The sequence below is a fragment of the Echeneis naucrates genome, chromosome 17 (genome assembly GCF_900963305.1).
Source record: "Echeneis naucrates chromosome 17, fEcheNa1.1, whole genome shotgun sequence".
Lineage (NCBI taxonomy): Eukaryota > Metazoa > Chordata > Actinopteri > Carangiformes > Echeneidae > Echeneis > Echeneis naucrates.
The window spans coordinates 22,204,387-22,218,535 of NC_042527.1; the positions used below are offsets into that span (position 1 = coordinate 22,204,387).

The 14,149-nt window shown below is 44.8% G+C and overlaps 3 protein-coding genes across 4 annotated transcripts; 2 read left to right on the forward strand and 1 right to left on the reverse strand.

Moving 5' to 3' along the window:
• Window positions 1-309: 309 nt before the first annotated feature.
• ccr9a (chemokine (C-C motif) receptor 9a) lies at window positions 310-2,177 on the reverse strand. The gene is made up of 3 exons (XM_029525055.1): window positions 2,103-2,177; window positions 1,855-1,938; window positions 310-1,762 (listed from the first exon to the last, which is right to left on the reverse strand). Exons 2-3 carry the CDS (start codon window positions 1,900-1,902, stop codon window positions 704-706), a joined length of 1,107 nt encoding a protein of 368 aa, XP_029380915.1. The 5' UTR covers window positions 1,903-1,938; window positions 2,103-2,177; the 3' UTR covers window positions 310-703.
• A 3,617-nt stretch (window positions 2,178-5,794) lies between these two features.
• Window positions 5,795-8,689, forward strand: LOC115058085 (gastrula zinc finger protein XlCGF57.1). Of its 2 annotated transcripts, XM_029525392.1 has the most exons (8): window positions 5,795-5,944; window positions 6,266-6,753; window positions 6,969-7,548; window positions 7,627-7,687; window positions 7,773-7,937; window positions 8,034-8,167; window positions 8,243-8,366; window positions 8,452-8,689. In XM_029525392.1, the coding sequence occupies exons 2-8, from the start codon at window positions 6,325-6,327 to the stop codon at window positions 8,597-8,599; spliced, it is 1,641 nt and encodes a 546-aa protein (XP_029381252.1). In that variant the 5' UTR covers window positions 5,795-5,944; window positions 6,266-6,324; the 3' UTR covers window positions 8,600-8,689. The 2 variants fall into 2 exon arrangements, with proteins under 2 accessions (XP_029381252.1, XP_029381253.1); XM_029525393.1 differs by lacking the exon at window positions 8,243-8,366 and having other exon boundaries at window positions 8,430-8,689.
• A 1,353-nt stretch (window positions 8,690-10,042) lies between these two features.
• LOC115058125 (protein disulfide-isomerase TMX3-like) lies at window positions 10,043-14,135 on the forward strand. The gene is made up of 16 exons (XM_029525439.1): window positions 10,043-10,076; window positions 10,202-10,253; window positions 10,587-10,629; window positions 11,422-11,545; window positions 11,679-11,724; window positions 11,827-11,907; window positions 12,010-12,109; window positions 12,213-12,290; window positions 12,449-12,515; window positions 12,739-12,837; window positions 12,910-12,967; window positions 13,054-13,107; window positions 13,482-13,538; window positions 13,610-13,739; window positions 13,808-13,876; window positions 13,953-14,135. The coding sequence occupies exons 1-16, from the start codon at window positions 10,043-10,045 to the stop codon at window positions 14,133-14,135; spliced, it is 1,275 nt and encodes a 424-aa protein (XP_029381299.1).
• The last annotated feature ends 14 nt before the right edge of the window (window positions 14,136-14,149 follow it).

Below are 14,149 nucleotides of genomic sequence, written 5' to 3' on the forward strand. Positions count from 1 at the left end.
ACACACACTCTCAGACACACAGCGTTCAACTGCTTGAAGGCGCAACATTTGTCAACAACACACTATCACACAACACAGTGGACACAGCAAAGGGTGATGTGTTGCTCTGCGTGTTGCATGGTAACAGCTAAACCATTTTGCAGAACAAAGTGAAAACAAACAGGAAGAGAGGAGAAAGAAAGTGAGGAAACAAGTGTGACTTTGTTTTCTTCACCACTCACACACTTCCTGTCACACTCTAACGTTCCTCAACATTCACACAGCCTGAGACATCTGTTAGCATCTGTTAGCATGTACACAGTCTGACAGTGAAGGTTCAACTTTTTATTCAACAAATAGAAAACAGATAAAGTCACATGATCTCACAGCATTGGCTCAGATTAAGGCCCCTCATTCCTTCATGTGATGCCTTTCCTATTCAAGCAGCAGGGAAACAGGGGTCACATGATCCAGAATGCTCCAACAACAGCAGCTAAAAATCACACAGTTTGTGGTCCAAAAAGAATTTCACATTTTGCATTCAAGTAAGTCCTGGAAAGTCCTTGAAACAGTCCTGGAAAGTTCCAAACAAAGTCACATATAGAGCTAAGAAAGTCTTGAAAAGCAACAAAAGTCATGAAAATGTCCAAAGAAAGATCAGGTCTCAAGGACACCTTCAAGCCCATTCAAGGATTTTAAAGCAACTTGGGAGTGGGGGGGGCAGCTACAGAGACATGGCATGTGAGGTGTCACTCTCTGATGTCACTGTAACATGGGTGGAGCTCCTGGTCTTGCTCAGGTGTTTCTTGTTAACTGGTGAGCGATGACAACGCAAAAGCTGCAGCATGTCATTGCGGAAGCGTACGCCAATGAAGGCATAGAGAAAGGGGTTGAGGCAGGCGTGCGTGTAGGCCAGACTCTTCAGGACCTGCCCAGTGACATCGAAGCGCTTCATCTGCTCGCAGTCTGTCATCGTCATGTTGGAGGCCTCTGACGCTTCCATTACCAGCACGCCGTTGTAGGGCAGCTGTGACAACACAAATACCACCACCACCGCCAGGATGACACGCATGGCTTTGTGCTTTTCGAAGCTGCGGGTGTTAAGCAGCTTGGACACGATAATGCTGTAGCAGAACGCCATGACGATGAAGGGTAGGCAGAAGCCCATGCTCACCTGCAGTGACAAGACCAGGGTCTTTGTGCGGTTACCCAGGTGGGTGGGGAAAACCATCCTGCAATTCTGCAGTGAGTCCACCTCCACAGTGGTGGCGAACACAAGCTCAGGCAGGGCGAGCAGCAGCGCCAGCATCCACACTCCAATACACACCAGCCGGCTGCAGCGGCGTCGCTCCGCCTTTGAGTTTTGGGCCTTGGTTGTCTGTACAATTACAACATAGCGGTCGACGCTGATACAGGTGAGCAGCAGGGCACTGCTGTACAGGTTCACCTTGTAGAGGGCGGCGTTCAGCTTACATAGGACTGGGGGGAAGGTCCAGCCATGTGATGCTTCATGGGCCCACAGTGGCAGTGTGGTCAGGAACAGCAGGTCTGCTATTGCAAGGTTCAGCAAATACACGTCTGACATGGTCTTCAGCCGCCGCTGGAAGTTCAGGTAGATCCACACCACGGCCAGGTTCCCGGCTCCACCCACCAAGAAAATCATCCAGAAGAGCGGCGGCTCGTACTGACTCCTGAACGCCCGCACAGATTCACGGTCACACATCAGGTTCTCATAGTCGTCGTCATAGTCAGTGGTGTGGGAGGAGCTAATGGAGGAGGGGTCCTAACAGGAAGACATCAAACACCTGAATTTACCAGCTTCCTACTTCTAAATCATCAGTCTGATCAACAATCAATGATCCATAATCTTCTTACCTCGGTGGGGAACAATGTGACGTTCATGATGTCATTGATAGAGGTCATGTGATCACACTTGTTTATGTCACTCAAGGACTTTCACTGCAAACAAAAAACACATGAAACTATTAACACATTAAACACCCACACTCACCCAAAGACTCACATGGACACACTGATTGACACAGACAGATTTACAGACTCACACACTAAAAACTCACACAGACACCCACAACTTCACAGATGCACCACACATGCTGACTTACGGTTGATTGTCTCTGCTCTCGTCTCTGACTTTGTTCGTGTCTGTCTTGCATCAGGTGTCTGTTGTGCCCGTTAAACCACAGACGAGTCAGAGCAAAAGTTAATGGGAGGAGCTCACAGCTGAGCCAATCACAGAGATCCATCTTCCCTCCATTCTGCCAAATAATAATGCCCCTAAAAACCCTTAAAGAAGTGAAACATGGTAAGGGCTTCTTGACTTTCCCTTTAAAGCGGCAGACCCCTGATGGATGATTTCATGAAAGATTGATCAGATATTGTGCTTTAATTAATGAACTTGAATTGATTTCAGATATTTACAGCTCCACTAGGTGCTGGACAAACAATAGAAACCCTAGTTGACCCTCATGGGATATTTTCAGGGATTTAAATGGGTTTCTGTGGTGATTAAGGGGTTTTTAATGGTGGAATCCAGACTGCAGCTACACATTTACACTGAGATGAACAACAATCACAATATTCATAATTCATTGTTAACTAATTGTTAATTCATGAAGTTAATGCACACAACTCGTCAACTCTTGTTAAAACATCACAGTTAACTAGTTGGCCAAAGTACCAACATGGTCAAGGCAGTGTTTGAATTGTGAGACGAATGTCCACAAGTTACCACTGGCTCTTTTCCTCAGTAGTTGACTAGGAAGAAAATATGTGGAATCAGTAAGCTAGAAAGACTTTAACTAGTTTTAGTATGGTCTCCATAGACTCATTACTAATCAGCATTTTTACAATAACTAGATGGCGTGTTGGCGGTAATACACAGCTACTTGTTAACTAGATGGCGTTCCTTAAGTTATCGGGCATGCGGTCGAGTAAACTGATCGGTCAGAGATTTTGACAGTTTTTCATTTGCTCTATAGAGCCAATAGACAGCCTTTATTTATCTTACCGCCCACCTCTTCATTAGCGATCGGCGCAACTAGAAGTCTTAGTGATCATTGTTGTATCACTAATTAAGTCCAAAATATAATATAATATAATAAAATATAATAATACTATCAATATATTAATTTAGTTACACTCATGTAGAAAATTATGGGTAATAAATAACATATTTGGGTGGGGAATTTATTCTCATTAAATCCAAGCTTTTTTACCTGACTAGTTAACAATTGAAACCAGTTACCAGATTAACATGTGCAGGGAAATGAACCACTGGGCTTTCCATACCCGTAGTTTTCAAATATCACACACAGTATCAGTTGTAATTGTTGTAGTACTGAGGTCCTTGTGGTTGAACAAACTAAACATCAAGTTCTCTTTGGGTTTTGTCCACTTCCTTTTAGAAAGAAAACACACAACACAATAATCAGTGTATGTGTGTGTGAGGGAGTACAGTCACAGCTTGTCACGCAATGTGGCTGATTCCTGTTTTGATGACGTCCCTTTCTCGTTCTCTCTGTCTCTCTCTGATACACACACTTCCTGTCTTGTTAAAAACAACCAGGTCATGTGACCTTGTCGTGCTCCTTCTGTCAAACACACTGCAGACTTTGGTTTTTGTGTTACTGCAGATCAACACAAACACACACCTTCGGGTTGTTTGATCATTTTAATTGAAAGCCAGTCTGAGGTTTCAACAAGGCAGAAAGGAAGTGATGTCCCATCTACTTCTTCGTGTTGCAGAGTAATTACCTGGAGGGCATTTCAGAAAGCAGGTTTTGGAAAATCCCTGAGCTGAAAGGAACTCTCTTGAGTTTTTTTTTTTTATTTAATAAATTTTTTTTTTTACTATTATTTTTTTTTGTTTGTTTTTTCTGAGTTTTCCATTTCAGAAAGGCAACTTTAACTCTGAATCAGTTAATATGGTAACTGAGTCTGTGAACCAAACCTCGTCAGCAGTAGATTTCCTTCAAGAAACCTGGAGTTTCTCCTGGAAACTCTCCCTTAGAGAGCCAGAAATGTTTTTAAATGAATGTATTGTAAGTGAATGAATTGATATTAATGATTATAAATTAAATTCAGTTAATAACATTGGGATTAGTTAATTATTTGATTAATCGATTAGTCAGTTTCTTTGAGGATTACCCAAAATGATGGGCTGCATTGATAACACTCACAAGTCCATCACTGCTCGTTCATAAAATGAGGCTGATTATGTAGTCCATCCACAGAATTAATTTGGGGACACATGAGACTTCTGTCTCAAAGTGTCAAAAACTACATCACAAGACCACAACTAATCTCTCTCTTTCTCAGCACTGTCAACATCATGTAATGCTGCACATATTATTACCAATGTGGAGACAAAATGTCCTGGTCTGTGCAGGACTCAGAGAGAGCAGCAGACTGGGATAGGTCAGCAGCCTAAAGCTTTGGACACTTTCAGTCAGTTGTCTTCCTCCTTTAAAACACTCGTGTCAACAGTATAGATTTGATTCTGCCTTAAAAACTCATAAAAGCTAAATGAATATGTCTATAAAAATGAGCACAATAAAACATATAGGCGTATAACTGTTACATCTTACTAAATAACTTGTTTTCCCGGTCGGCGATTGGCTCATATGTGTCTATACAGCCTAAGTTGAAATATGTTCTTATATTTCATTTTAAACTGCTTCCAAGTCCTCCGGTTTGAACCTAAATGGAAACAAATGGGAAATCCAACACAGTCCCACAAATTCTCACCTATAATATGACAAGGGGGTTAAAGTTGGGTAGAGTAGGGAGAGATGAGAGCATGATACTGGATGGAGTTCATAGAAATATGGGAGCAACAGGCGTTGCAGGAATATTGGGTAGTGATGATTCACCACCTGCAGGATGAGGATAGGGAGGATAGGGAGAAAGAGGAAAATAACAGGGAGAGGCAGACACTTGAGGAAACATAACCATGTTTCCTGAAGTTAAATAAAGGCATCTCTTTATTTATTCATTAAAACTGCTGTAATTGTGTTTCTTTTCCCCCCAAAATCTGTGCAAACTCATTACAAATATGCGGGTGATTTCTAATTTTAGACTGGAAAAGTCTTATTTTTTTCAGATGTTGCCATGGTAAATCTAGTGCCAGGCCTCCATTAATGTTGGCTTTTTCTGATCATGGTGCCATGCTGAACTCAGAGTTAACCTGCTCAGAGCTGATTGAACTCAAATCAGATGTTATGAAACTGGAAAATCCCAACTCAGAGTTCAAGGTCACACTTGGAGTGCGTTGAACCTCTTTCGTCAAATGGACCCCTGACCTTGAAGTGATTTTGTTATGATTTGCCATTGCCATGTTGATGTTTTTGTTGTCCATTTGTGACTCTGATCCTGATGTGTTAGTTTTTGCTTGAACTGTAGATTGTTGGTCTTCATATTAAATTAATGTTATAGTTTGCTCCTCCTTTGTAAATTCTGTTGTTCTTTGTGCCTTCTTCATGGTCAGATTGGTGCAGCAAACCCCGTCCATTTTATGTGAATGGGGACCGAACTAGATGAAAACTCTGGTTCTATTACAGATTATAACCAGCTCCCTGAGACCACTGATCTCAGGTGGTGGTGGATTTCTGGGAGTGAAACCCGAAAAGAAAAAGAGATTCCGGACATGTCCAGCCCTGCATGACAGACCTGAAGTCTGGTCCAGGACAGCGCCTCAGTGCTCCTTCTGCTCCTCCGGCTCTAGGGGGCGGCGTGTAGCCGCTCAGACCGTAGAAGAAGAAGGAGCGGAAGTAAACAGGAAGCAACGAGGGAGTTTCAGACGATCGGACCGGACTCGCTTCCAGACGGGGCACATTTTCATGTTAAGACTAAAATCGAAATCCCCTAAAACAAATGATGAGGCAGCCGGTTTAAACGGGAAGTTCGTTGAATGTCAACGAACAGAAGCTGCACAAAAAATTACGAGGTCAGTTACACTTTAACTCCGAGATGTTCTCACTGCGTACGAACTGAGGAGCCAGTCAGGAGAGACCGCACAGAAATGACAATGAACAGGAAAACAGCTGACGTACACAAACACATGTTGGTGCTGGTATTAGCTTAGCATGTTAACTCACAGGTTTTGATCATTCATTCTGACACTAATACATAAAGATATTTCTTGGTGATGCTCTCATGTGTGGATGATTTAATCAAAGTTTATTGTTCGGGTTAGGGTTCATAAAAAATAATGATGTTTGTGGATGTTTCATGCGTTCTGTTTCCTTCTTTCTGTTTACACCTACAGTGATTAAAGGTCAGATCCAGATACTGTTCAGTCAATGCAGGCTGTGCTGCACCCAAGTGATGTCATCGATAAAGCAGCGGTATCGCGACATCAGCCCTGTGACTCTGCAGGTCGTGGGCGGGACTGTGAGCTCCAGTCTGTACTGCGAGGAGGTGGAGGGTCTACCTGGGGGGTCAGGGGCCCTGGTTGAGTCCTTCCTGGTGGAGCTTTATCGCTGTAAACTCTGTCAGTTCACCTGTGTCCTCAAGACCTCCATCAGCAGCCACCTGCTTCTCAGGCACCGCCCTCCTGCCCTCACCTGTCTGGAGGAAGCTGAAGAAGGGGGCAGAGAAGAGGCAGAACTACAGCGGGGATCATCACCCTATCGGCTGTCCAAGCAGAGTGACGAGGACGAGGAGTTCCTGTTCTACAACATGCTGGACAACATGAGCCCATCCACCTGTGACATCAGCACTGCGGGGGGGCTACAGGTCGCACACACCTGTGAGGTGACACACCAGGCAACCACTGACACACACACATACTGTCCAGTAGTGTTTAAAATAGCTGACTTAGGTGGGCAGGCCTTGGGGGTGTGTATTAGAACTGTGACAACTTCATTGTGACATCACAACAATCATCGGGGGCAGGGGGTACCCTATTGTTTAGGTGTGTTGGACTTGAGGACAAGTTAGGACTTCATATTCCTATTTTTCCTCTGCAGGTCAGCACTCTGTTTGAGGAAGAGGGGGAGGACTCCTCCATTTTCCCCCTGAAGGGAGGTTCAGTGGATCTGTCCTGTCCCGTCGACCCCCCCACCACCCAGGAGGAGATGGCTCAGTCTGCCCACCTCATGACTCTTGGTCTGTGCCGCATCTCAGCCCCCAGGCCACAACCTCGTCTTCCTCCTCCCCCTCACATATCCTCCCAACCCTCCCATCAGCCCTCTCAACCTGCAGACTCCCTTGGCCTCCCCCAGACTGCTGGCCTGAAGCCGAACAGAACAGAGACGCAGATAAATGTTTCACCTTCAAGACGGCGGCTGCTGTGTTTCCTGTGTCCTGTGACATTGTCCTCACGGCGACTGCTGGACATCCACATCCGGTCCCACCGAGCAGCCGGTGGTTTCAGCTGTGTCCGCTGTAGCTGGACAGTTGACAGCTGGGATGAGCTGGAGCTGCACTGGAGGGGTCATTGCAGGAGAAGAAAGAAGAGGAGGAAGAGGCAGGAAGAGAAGGAGAAAAAGAAGAATGCTGCACAACAAAACGATCACCACCAAATGCATCAATATGCCACACCCTCAGGTCAGAGTTCAGCTGCATCTGGTGATAATCAATAATCAATAACCAACTATGACAGTGACAACATGTTGATTCTTATAGATGCATGGAGGGACCTTCCTATGGGGCAAGTCAGAGGGAAGGAGGTGGGGCATACAGACAGGTAAAGAATCAATACTTCATTAAGAACCTGCGTAGGTTCAAGCAGACATCTCCACAATGAAACAGTGTCTGTTGCAATGTTCCAGCCAGACCTGTCAACCTCAGACGGCTCCATCAGTGAGTGCCACCCTGAAGAAGGAGAACAACAGAAGAAACAGAAACAGAAGAAAGACTAAAGAAAAGAAAAAGCCTGTGCAAACAACTGCAGAGACCACAGGAAAGACAGGTCTCTGCTGCTCTCTGTGTCACAGGTACTACATTTCCCACAATCCACAGCCCCTCAGGTTAGCTGGCTGACCTGTCAGCCTGTAATTGGTTGATTCAGCTGCACTGTTTTTTGACCACAGCAAGTTCTCATCCAAGCTGACGCTAAGGCGTCACCTGGGCGTCCACAGAGGAGACAAACCTTTCACCTGTCCTCACTGTCACTACAGCAGCAGACTGAAGGCCTCACTGCTGCAACACCTGAGGACTCATACAGGTAACACACCTAAGAACTCACACATAGTAACAAACACATAGAGGACACTTGAGGACTGTGTGTGTGTGTCATCAGGTGAGAAGCCGTACAGGTGTACTGAGTGTCCATACGCCTCCATCGATCGCAGCTCTCTGCTCAGACACTGTCGAACGCACAGTCAGGAGAAACCGTACAGGTGTCAACACTGTGACTACAGCAGGTAACACACATACACACATTCACATTCACTCTCTCTCTCTCTTATGTCCTCTCGTTGTCATAGTAATATGCTGCATCTCCTTCAGTATCCAGAAGAAGAGTCTGGACCTCCACGCTCGCCGTCACCACACGGGTGAGGTGTTTCCATGCCAACAGTGCAAGTATTCCAGTCCAGACCGTCAGCTGCTGCTGAGACACGTCCGTCGACATCATGCAACTGATGGGGCACTCTGATTTGACTTTGACTCTGGATGGGGATGACAGAGCATAAACTAACTCAGTGGTGATGTCACAGAAGTTTGAATGTTTTTTTTTAAAAGGAAATAAAAAAAAAAAGAAAAGCTGAGCTTCTGGTTCTGTCTCTAAGTGACCCCCCGTCGCCTGTTATCTCTCCATTCATGCTTTGATGGGTATGTTTAGGTCCCCACTGTTGGATCTGGGTTGTTCTCTGTGTTTCCCTGAAACCCCCAGAAGATGATGTCATCAGAAGGAGATTCAGAGTGAAAAGTGGCAAGGAAAAAACTTCCTTTAAGAGGCAGAAACCTCGGGCAGAACCAGGCTCAAGGGGGGCGGCCATCTACCTCGACTGGTTGGGTTGAGAGTTGGAGGGAGAGAGGCATGGGGGGGGTCTAGGCAGGAACATGTTGCCACATGAAGTTGAGCTGTAGTACAGAATTCATGAAATATGGGACCAGCTGGTGTTGCAGGAACATGGGATGGAGATGAGTCACCACCTGCAGGATGAGGAGAGGAACTGGGAGAGACAGAGACTTTGGCAGAACATGGTTAGTAAATGCAGTATAAATGCTCAGAACTGGGAGAAACAGGGATTTTTAAGAAGCATGGTTCTTATCAGCTCATGCAAGGGGGGAGGAAGGGAGAGAGGTTCCTGACCTGGGGCCCCCAGAGACATCATGTTTGGGTTCATTGGTGACTCTAAATTGTCTGTAGGTCTGAGTGGTTGTTGGTCTCTGTCTCTGTGATGGACTGGAGACCTGTCCAGGGTGACCCCGCCCTGAGCTGGGATTGGCTCCAGAACCCCCGTTACCTGGAAACAGAAAAGTGGTAGAAGATGAATGAATGAATAAAAATCAAAAGTGTGATGATGGACAGCAGTCCTTTTAGTTCTTTTACTGAGTCAATGTTACTATCACTGACTCTGATGCTGCTACCCCATCAAACCAGCGATGATTTCACTGGCGACAACACACTGAGTAAGGCCTGTTCCGCCCCCTGGACACCCCTTGCACCACCCTGAAACAAACTGAAGGCTTCAAAGAGGCATCAATATCTGCTGCTCCTCAGTAAGACCAAGTCCAGGACTATGAGTGTCTCTTTTCCATCCATTTTTCATCAGATGAAAACAAATATTGAACTCACTGAATTTAAAAGCTCATTAACCTCAGAGTTAACCCGTGGGTTAACCCTAACCCTCACCTATTAGACAGCAACTGTCAGGTCACATCTAGTCCAGATGTTGATTCATTATCTAACTGCAGTCCATAGATCTGAGACAACTGCCACATTCAATCGTTGCTCAGTGTATATTTAGCCAACAACCAGTTGGAGCCATGAGTTGTTGTTCATGTCAAACTGCAGTCAATAAAGTCTCAGTGGATTGAATGTAAGCCGTTAATCTCAACTAATCAGATTAGTTGTGTGTTAGCATCAGTCAACATGTTGGAAACAAGGAGCCTGGTCCTGCTCTCAGGTGCGACCTTCACATTTTTTAGAGATTCTTCAGCTGGAAATAAAAAAGACGATCAGAACAGCTGTTTTATTGATGCTTGTTTCAACTAGTTGTGTTGCTAATGTGTTGCCACCCTGTGTTGTCAGTGCTGTTGTGTATGTCGTTGGTGTCAGCCTTCGTGGAGGAGCTGGATGATTCGTGAGTCTTAAAATATGTATTAAAATTTTCCCCTTGTACATGTCTGTTTAATCACATGAAAGTTCTAGTTCACCAAGATTAATGACATCTAGTTAATGTTAACTCAAACAGGAAGTTAAAAAATTCTGTTGATGAAGGTCATGTGAAGTGAAATGAAGACTAGAACATGGAATGAATGATAAAAATGGACAGATGGATGATTGTGGTGGATTTCACGCTATCTGGTATATGTTACTTGCTGAAATGAATAAATAATGATTTTCATGAATGATGGATAAACATGTCTCAGGAATCACACAGCAGTGTGATGATTGGATGGAATATGTGTTTCAGCTTCATGGAGACCCGTGCAGCTGATGACACCTGGCTCATAAAAGTAAGTGTGTGGTCAAAGCAGAGCAGCAGTGGGGGGGCTCTTAAAGAAATGATGTATAGATATACACCCCTCCCAAGCAGTGAGGGGCATTAAACCAATTAGGTCAGGCTGACTATTAGATGGAAGTTCTTTTCTTCGGGATGCCTCATTGAGGGAGTTTGTTGTGCTACAGGTCAATCCTGCTTGTTCTCCTTGGCTCTCCTGGGTCTTGAGTGTGGAACATTAGTTGTTTTTTGTAGTTCTGGTTGGTTAGCATTCTCCCCAGCCTTCTTCTCATGGGGTTTAGAGTCAGTGAAGGTCACAGAAGTCATCTTGTGGACAGTTGGGCTTCACTCAGTCTTCAGATTCCGTGGCTTAAGCCTGGACCACATTGTTCCTCATCAGTCTCTAGTTTCCTGCAGATCAAGTTCAAACAACAAACAAGCCCAAAAGAAGAAGCCAGTTGTTCCCTTCTTTACTGACTGAAACACTTTATTAATCCTCAAGGGAAATCTGTTTTGTGACAGACCATTTAACAAAATTTTAATAGAAATATAAGTAGAAATTTGTAAAGGCTTAAAATATAGATATAATGTAAAAGTGTATGTATAAAAAACACAAAGAGAGAAAACAGTGAATTGGTTATAAGTAGGTAAAGATTAGGTGGAAAAAAGTACAGATAAGTATTAAATAATGTGATGAGCAGCAGTGTCCCAGATCAAGACAAACTGAGGTCTGAATAGTCCCTCACTGTGTGTATAGTGTGTGAAGTTGTGCAGTTGTGTCAGTGACTGTGTTGTATTTGTTTTGCAGTTCTACGCCCCCTGGTGTACTTTCTGTAAACAGCTGGACCCAGTTTGGCATCAGATTGGATCAGAACTAAAGAGTCAGGGCTCCCTTGTCAATGTCGGCAAAACAGATGCCACCACCCACACCGGTCAGTCATATTATCAACATAAAAGCACTGCCAACACCAGACTGACTGACACAGCTCAGTTAAACTATAAAAATTGCCCCAGAGGTCAGAGGTCACAGCAGATGTGTGTTTTTTTTTTTTTTTTTTCCTGCAGGTTTGGCCAAAGAGTTCAGGGTCAGAGGTTATCCAGCCATCCTAATGTAGGTCTTTGCCATGACATAAATGCACATCGACCAGTCAGATCCAGATTCTGGTTTCTGATGGAATTCACAATGATTAACAGATGGTTGTTCTGTTCTCAGGCTGAAAAAAGGTGTGAAATATAATTATTCTGGACCAAGAACCAAAGATGGAATCATAGACTTCGCTCATCGCGTTAGCGGGTAAGTGAAACCCAGAGCTGATGGCTAGCCTTAACTTTAACCTTTAACCTGACGGTGGATCAGCTGTTTGGTGAAACAGTCAGTGTGTGTTGTATCATGCAGGCCACTGGTTCGATCTCTGAGCAGTCTGCAACTTTTCCAACATGCTATGAACCGCCATGTTGTCATGTTTGTTTATGTCGGAGCCACTTCACAGCTAAAGGTACACACTCCCTCACTCACACACACACACACACACACAAAAAGAGCTGACCTGATTGGATCTGATCTGATCTCTTGCATCACCAATCTTGACATGTTTCCAGGGGAACTACACCTCTGCAGCGGAGGAGCTGATTGCCCACACTTACTTCTTCTCTGCTACCAAAGACATCCTACCAAAGGTGGAACATGAGGTTTGGGGGTTGTCAGGTCCAGGCCAGACCCAATGAAAGGTCCAGAGCCAATGATAGGTCCAGGTCCAGCATAGAGCAGGTTGTGGGTGATGTAGAGATGTGGTGATGTGTTCCTGCTTATTATTGACCTGGCCTGTGTTTTTCAGGCCATCTCTATGCCCTCTCTGCCGGCTGTGGTGGTTTTTAAAGATGGAACCTACTTCACCTACACCGGTGAGACAGGAAATTGGTCTAAACTTTAGTGACATTCACTCAAGAGAGCAAAAGGTCTTTGCACGATGTCAGCTAGACCAGTGTCCTGTACTGGACTGTGAAGCTGGTTCCCCTGAGGCAGTTAACCATGGGTTTTTCTGTTAAGGTGTCCTCAGGTAGTCAGGTGATTGGTCAGGTGACCTTGAGACTTTGCTCTTATGAAGGAACTGTCCTCATGTTTCAGAGAAACTCGATGGTGATCTGAAAACTTGGATCAACAGAGAACGTTTCCCCAGTTACTTCAAAATTGACAGCTACACCCTGTACGCCATGGGAGAGTCAGGTAATGTCCATCATGATGTCAGAGTGATGTCAGAAGGATGTCAGAGACATAGCTTCATCTTCTTTCCTGCAGGTAAACTTGTGGTCTTGGTGCTGGTGGAAGAGAAGAAACAATGTGAGGAAAGTCTCAGGTAACTGTCACTCATGCAAACACTGACAATTATGTTTGGAACTGATTTCCTGTGATGTTTTTCCTGCTTCCTGTATGTTTATATAGGTATAAAGGATTAGTGGAGAGAGTATCTGCCAACCACAGGCATCTCTACAGCCGGTCAGTATGGAATATGTTGAAGGCCAAGTGTCTTTGTTTCCAGGGCAACACCAGGTGTTTAATAATCACAGACAGTTTGTTTCAGAGAATTCAATGATGAAGACAGTGCTTCAATAATCAGAACATCATGCTGCTCAAACAAACAGTGAAAGAGCTCAGAGCTTCCTCTTCACTCAGTGAATGTATATAGTTCAAATGTATTGGCTGTAAAGACCACAGGACAGAGTCCAGGTATAGTTCACCTGGTGACGTCAACAGGTGATTGCTGTGGAAACAGAGACAGTGTGTGTCCCATCTGGCTTTCCGTAGATCAGAACTCTGTCACAATGTCTCATTGCGGCTTTAACAAAATAAAAGCTTATGCTGTGTTTCAGAAGCTTCTACTTTGGGGTCATGGAGGACAGTGACTACATCAGTGGGCTGGTAATGGGGTAAGTACTTATAGATGCTGAAGTCTTCTCATGCCACCTCTGTTCATTAATGTCTCCATCTCTGTTCTCAGTGAGGTCACCGTGCCGTCACTCATTGTGGTCAATCTCGCCAACGATGGCTACTTTGTGCCACCAGCTGGTGTGGAGACAGAGCGCCAGCTGATGGACTTCCTGAATGGGGTGCTAAATGGAACAATCCAGGTTAGTTTGAACAGACTTATGTGGGGGGTTGCCATTTGATTGAGTCACTGAGGTCTGTTTGTTTCCAGGGTCAGGGAGGAAATGGTGTTGCTCAGCGTCTCAGACGGTTTGTTTACAACACCAAGGACACGCTGATGGTAAGTCTTGTTTCCTGTCTACCTGACTGTCCATCTCTTCTGTGACCTCTGACTTCTCCCTCCTCCAACTTTCTAGCCAGTGTTCAGACAAGCACCACTACTCGGCTGCTTCCTGGTCGGTTTCCCTCTTGCCATTGGCGCCCTCTTCTGTTACCTCTTTCGTAAAGCCCAATGTGCCAAAGACAATGAGGAAAACATTAGACTGTTAGCTCCTCCCGCGCAGCACCACAACAAACTGACCAGCAAGAAGTCTGACTGATGAGAACTGAGGAG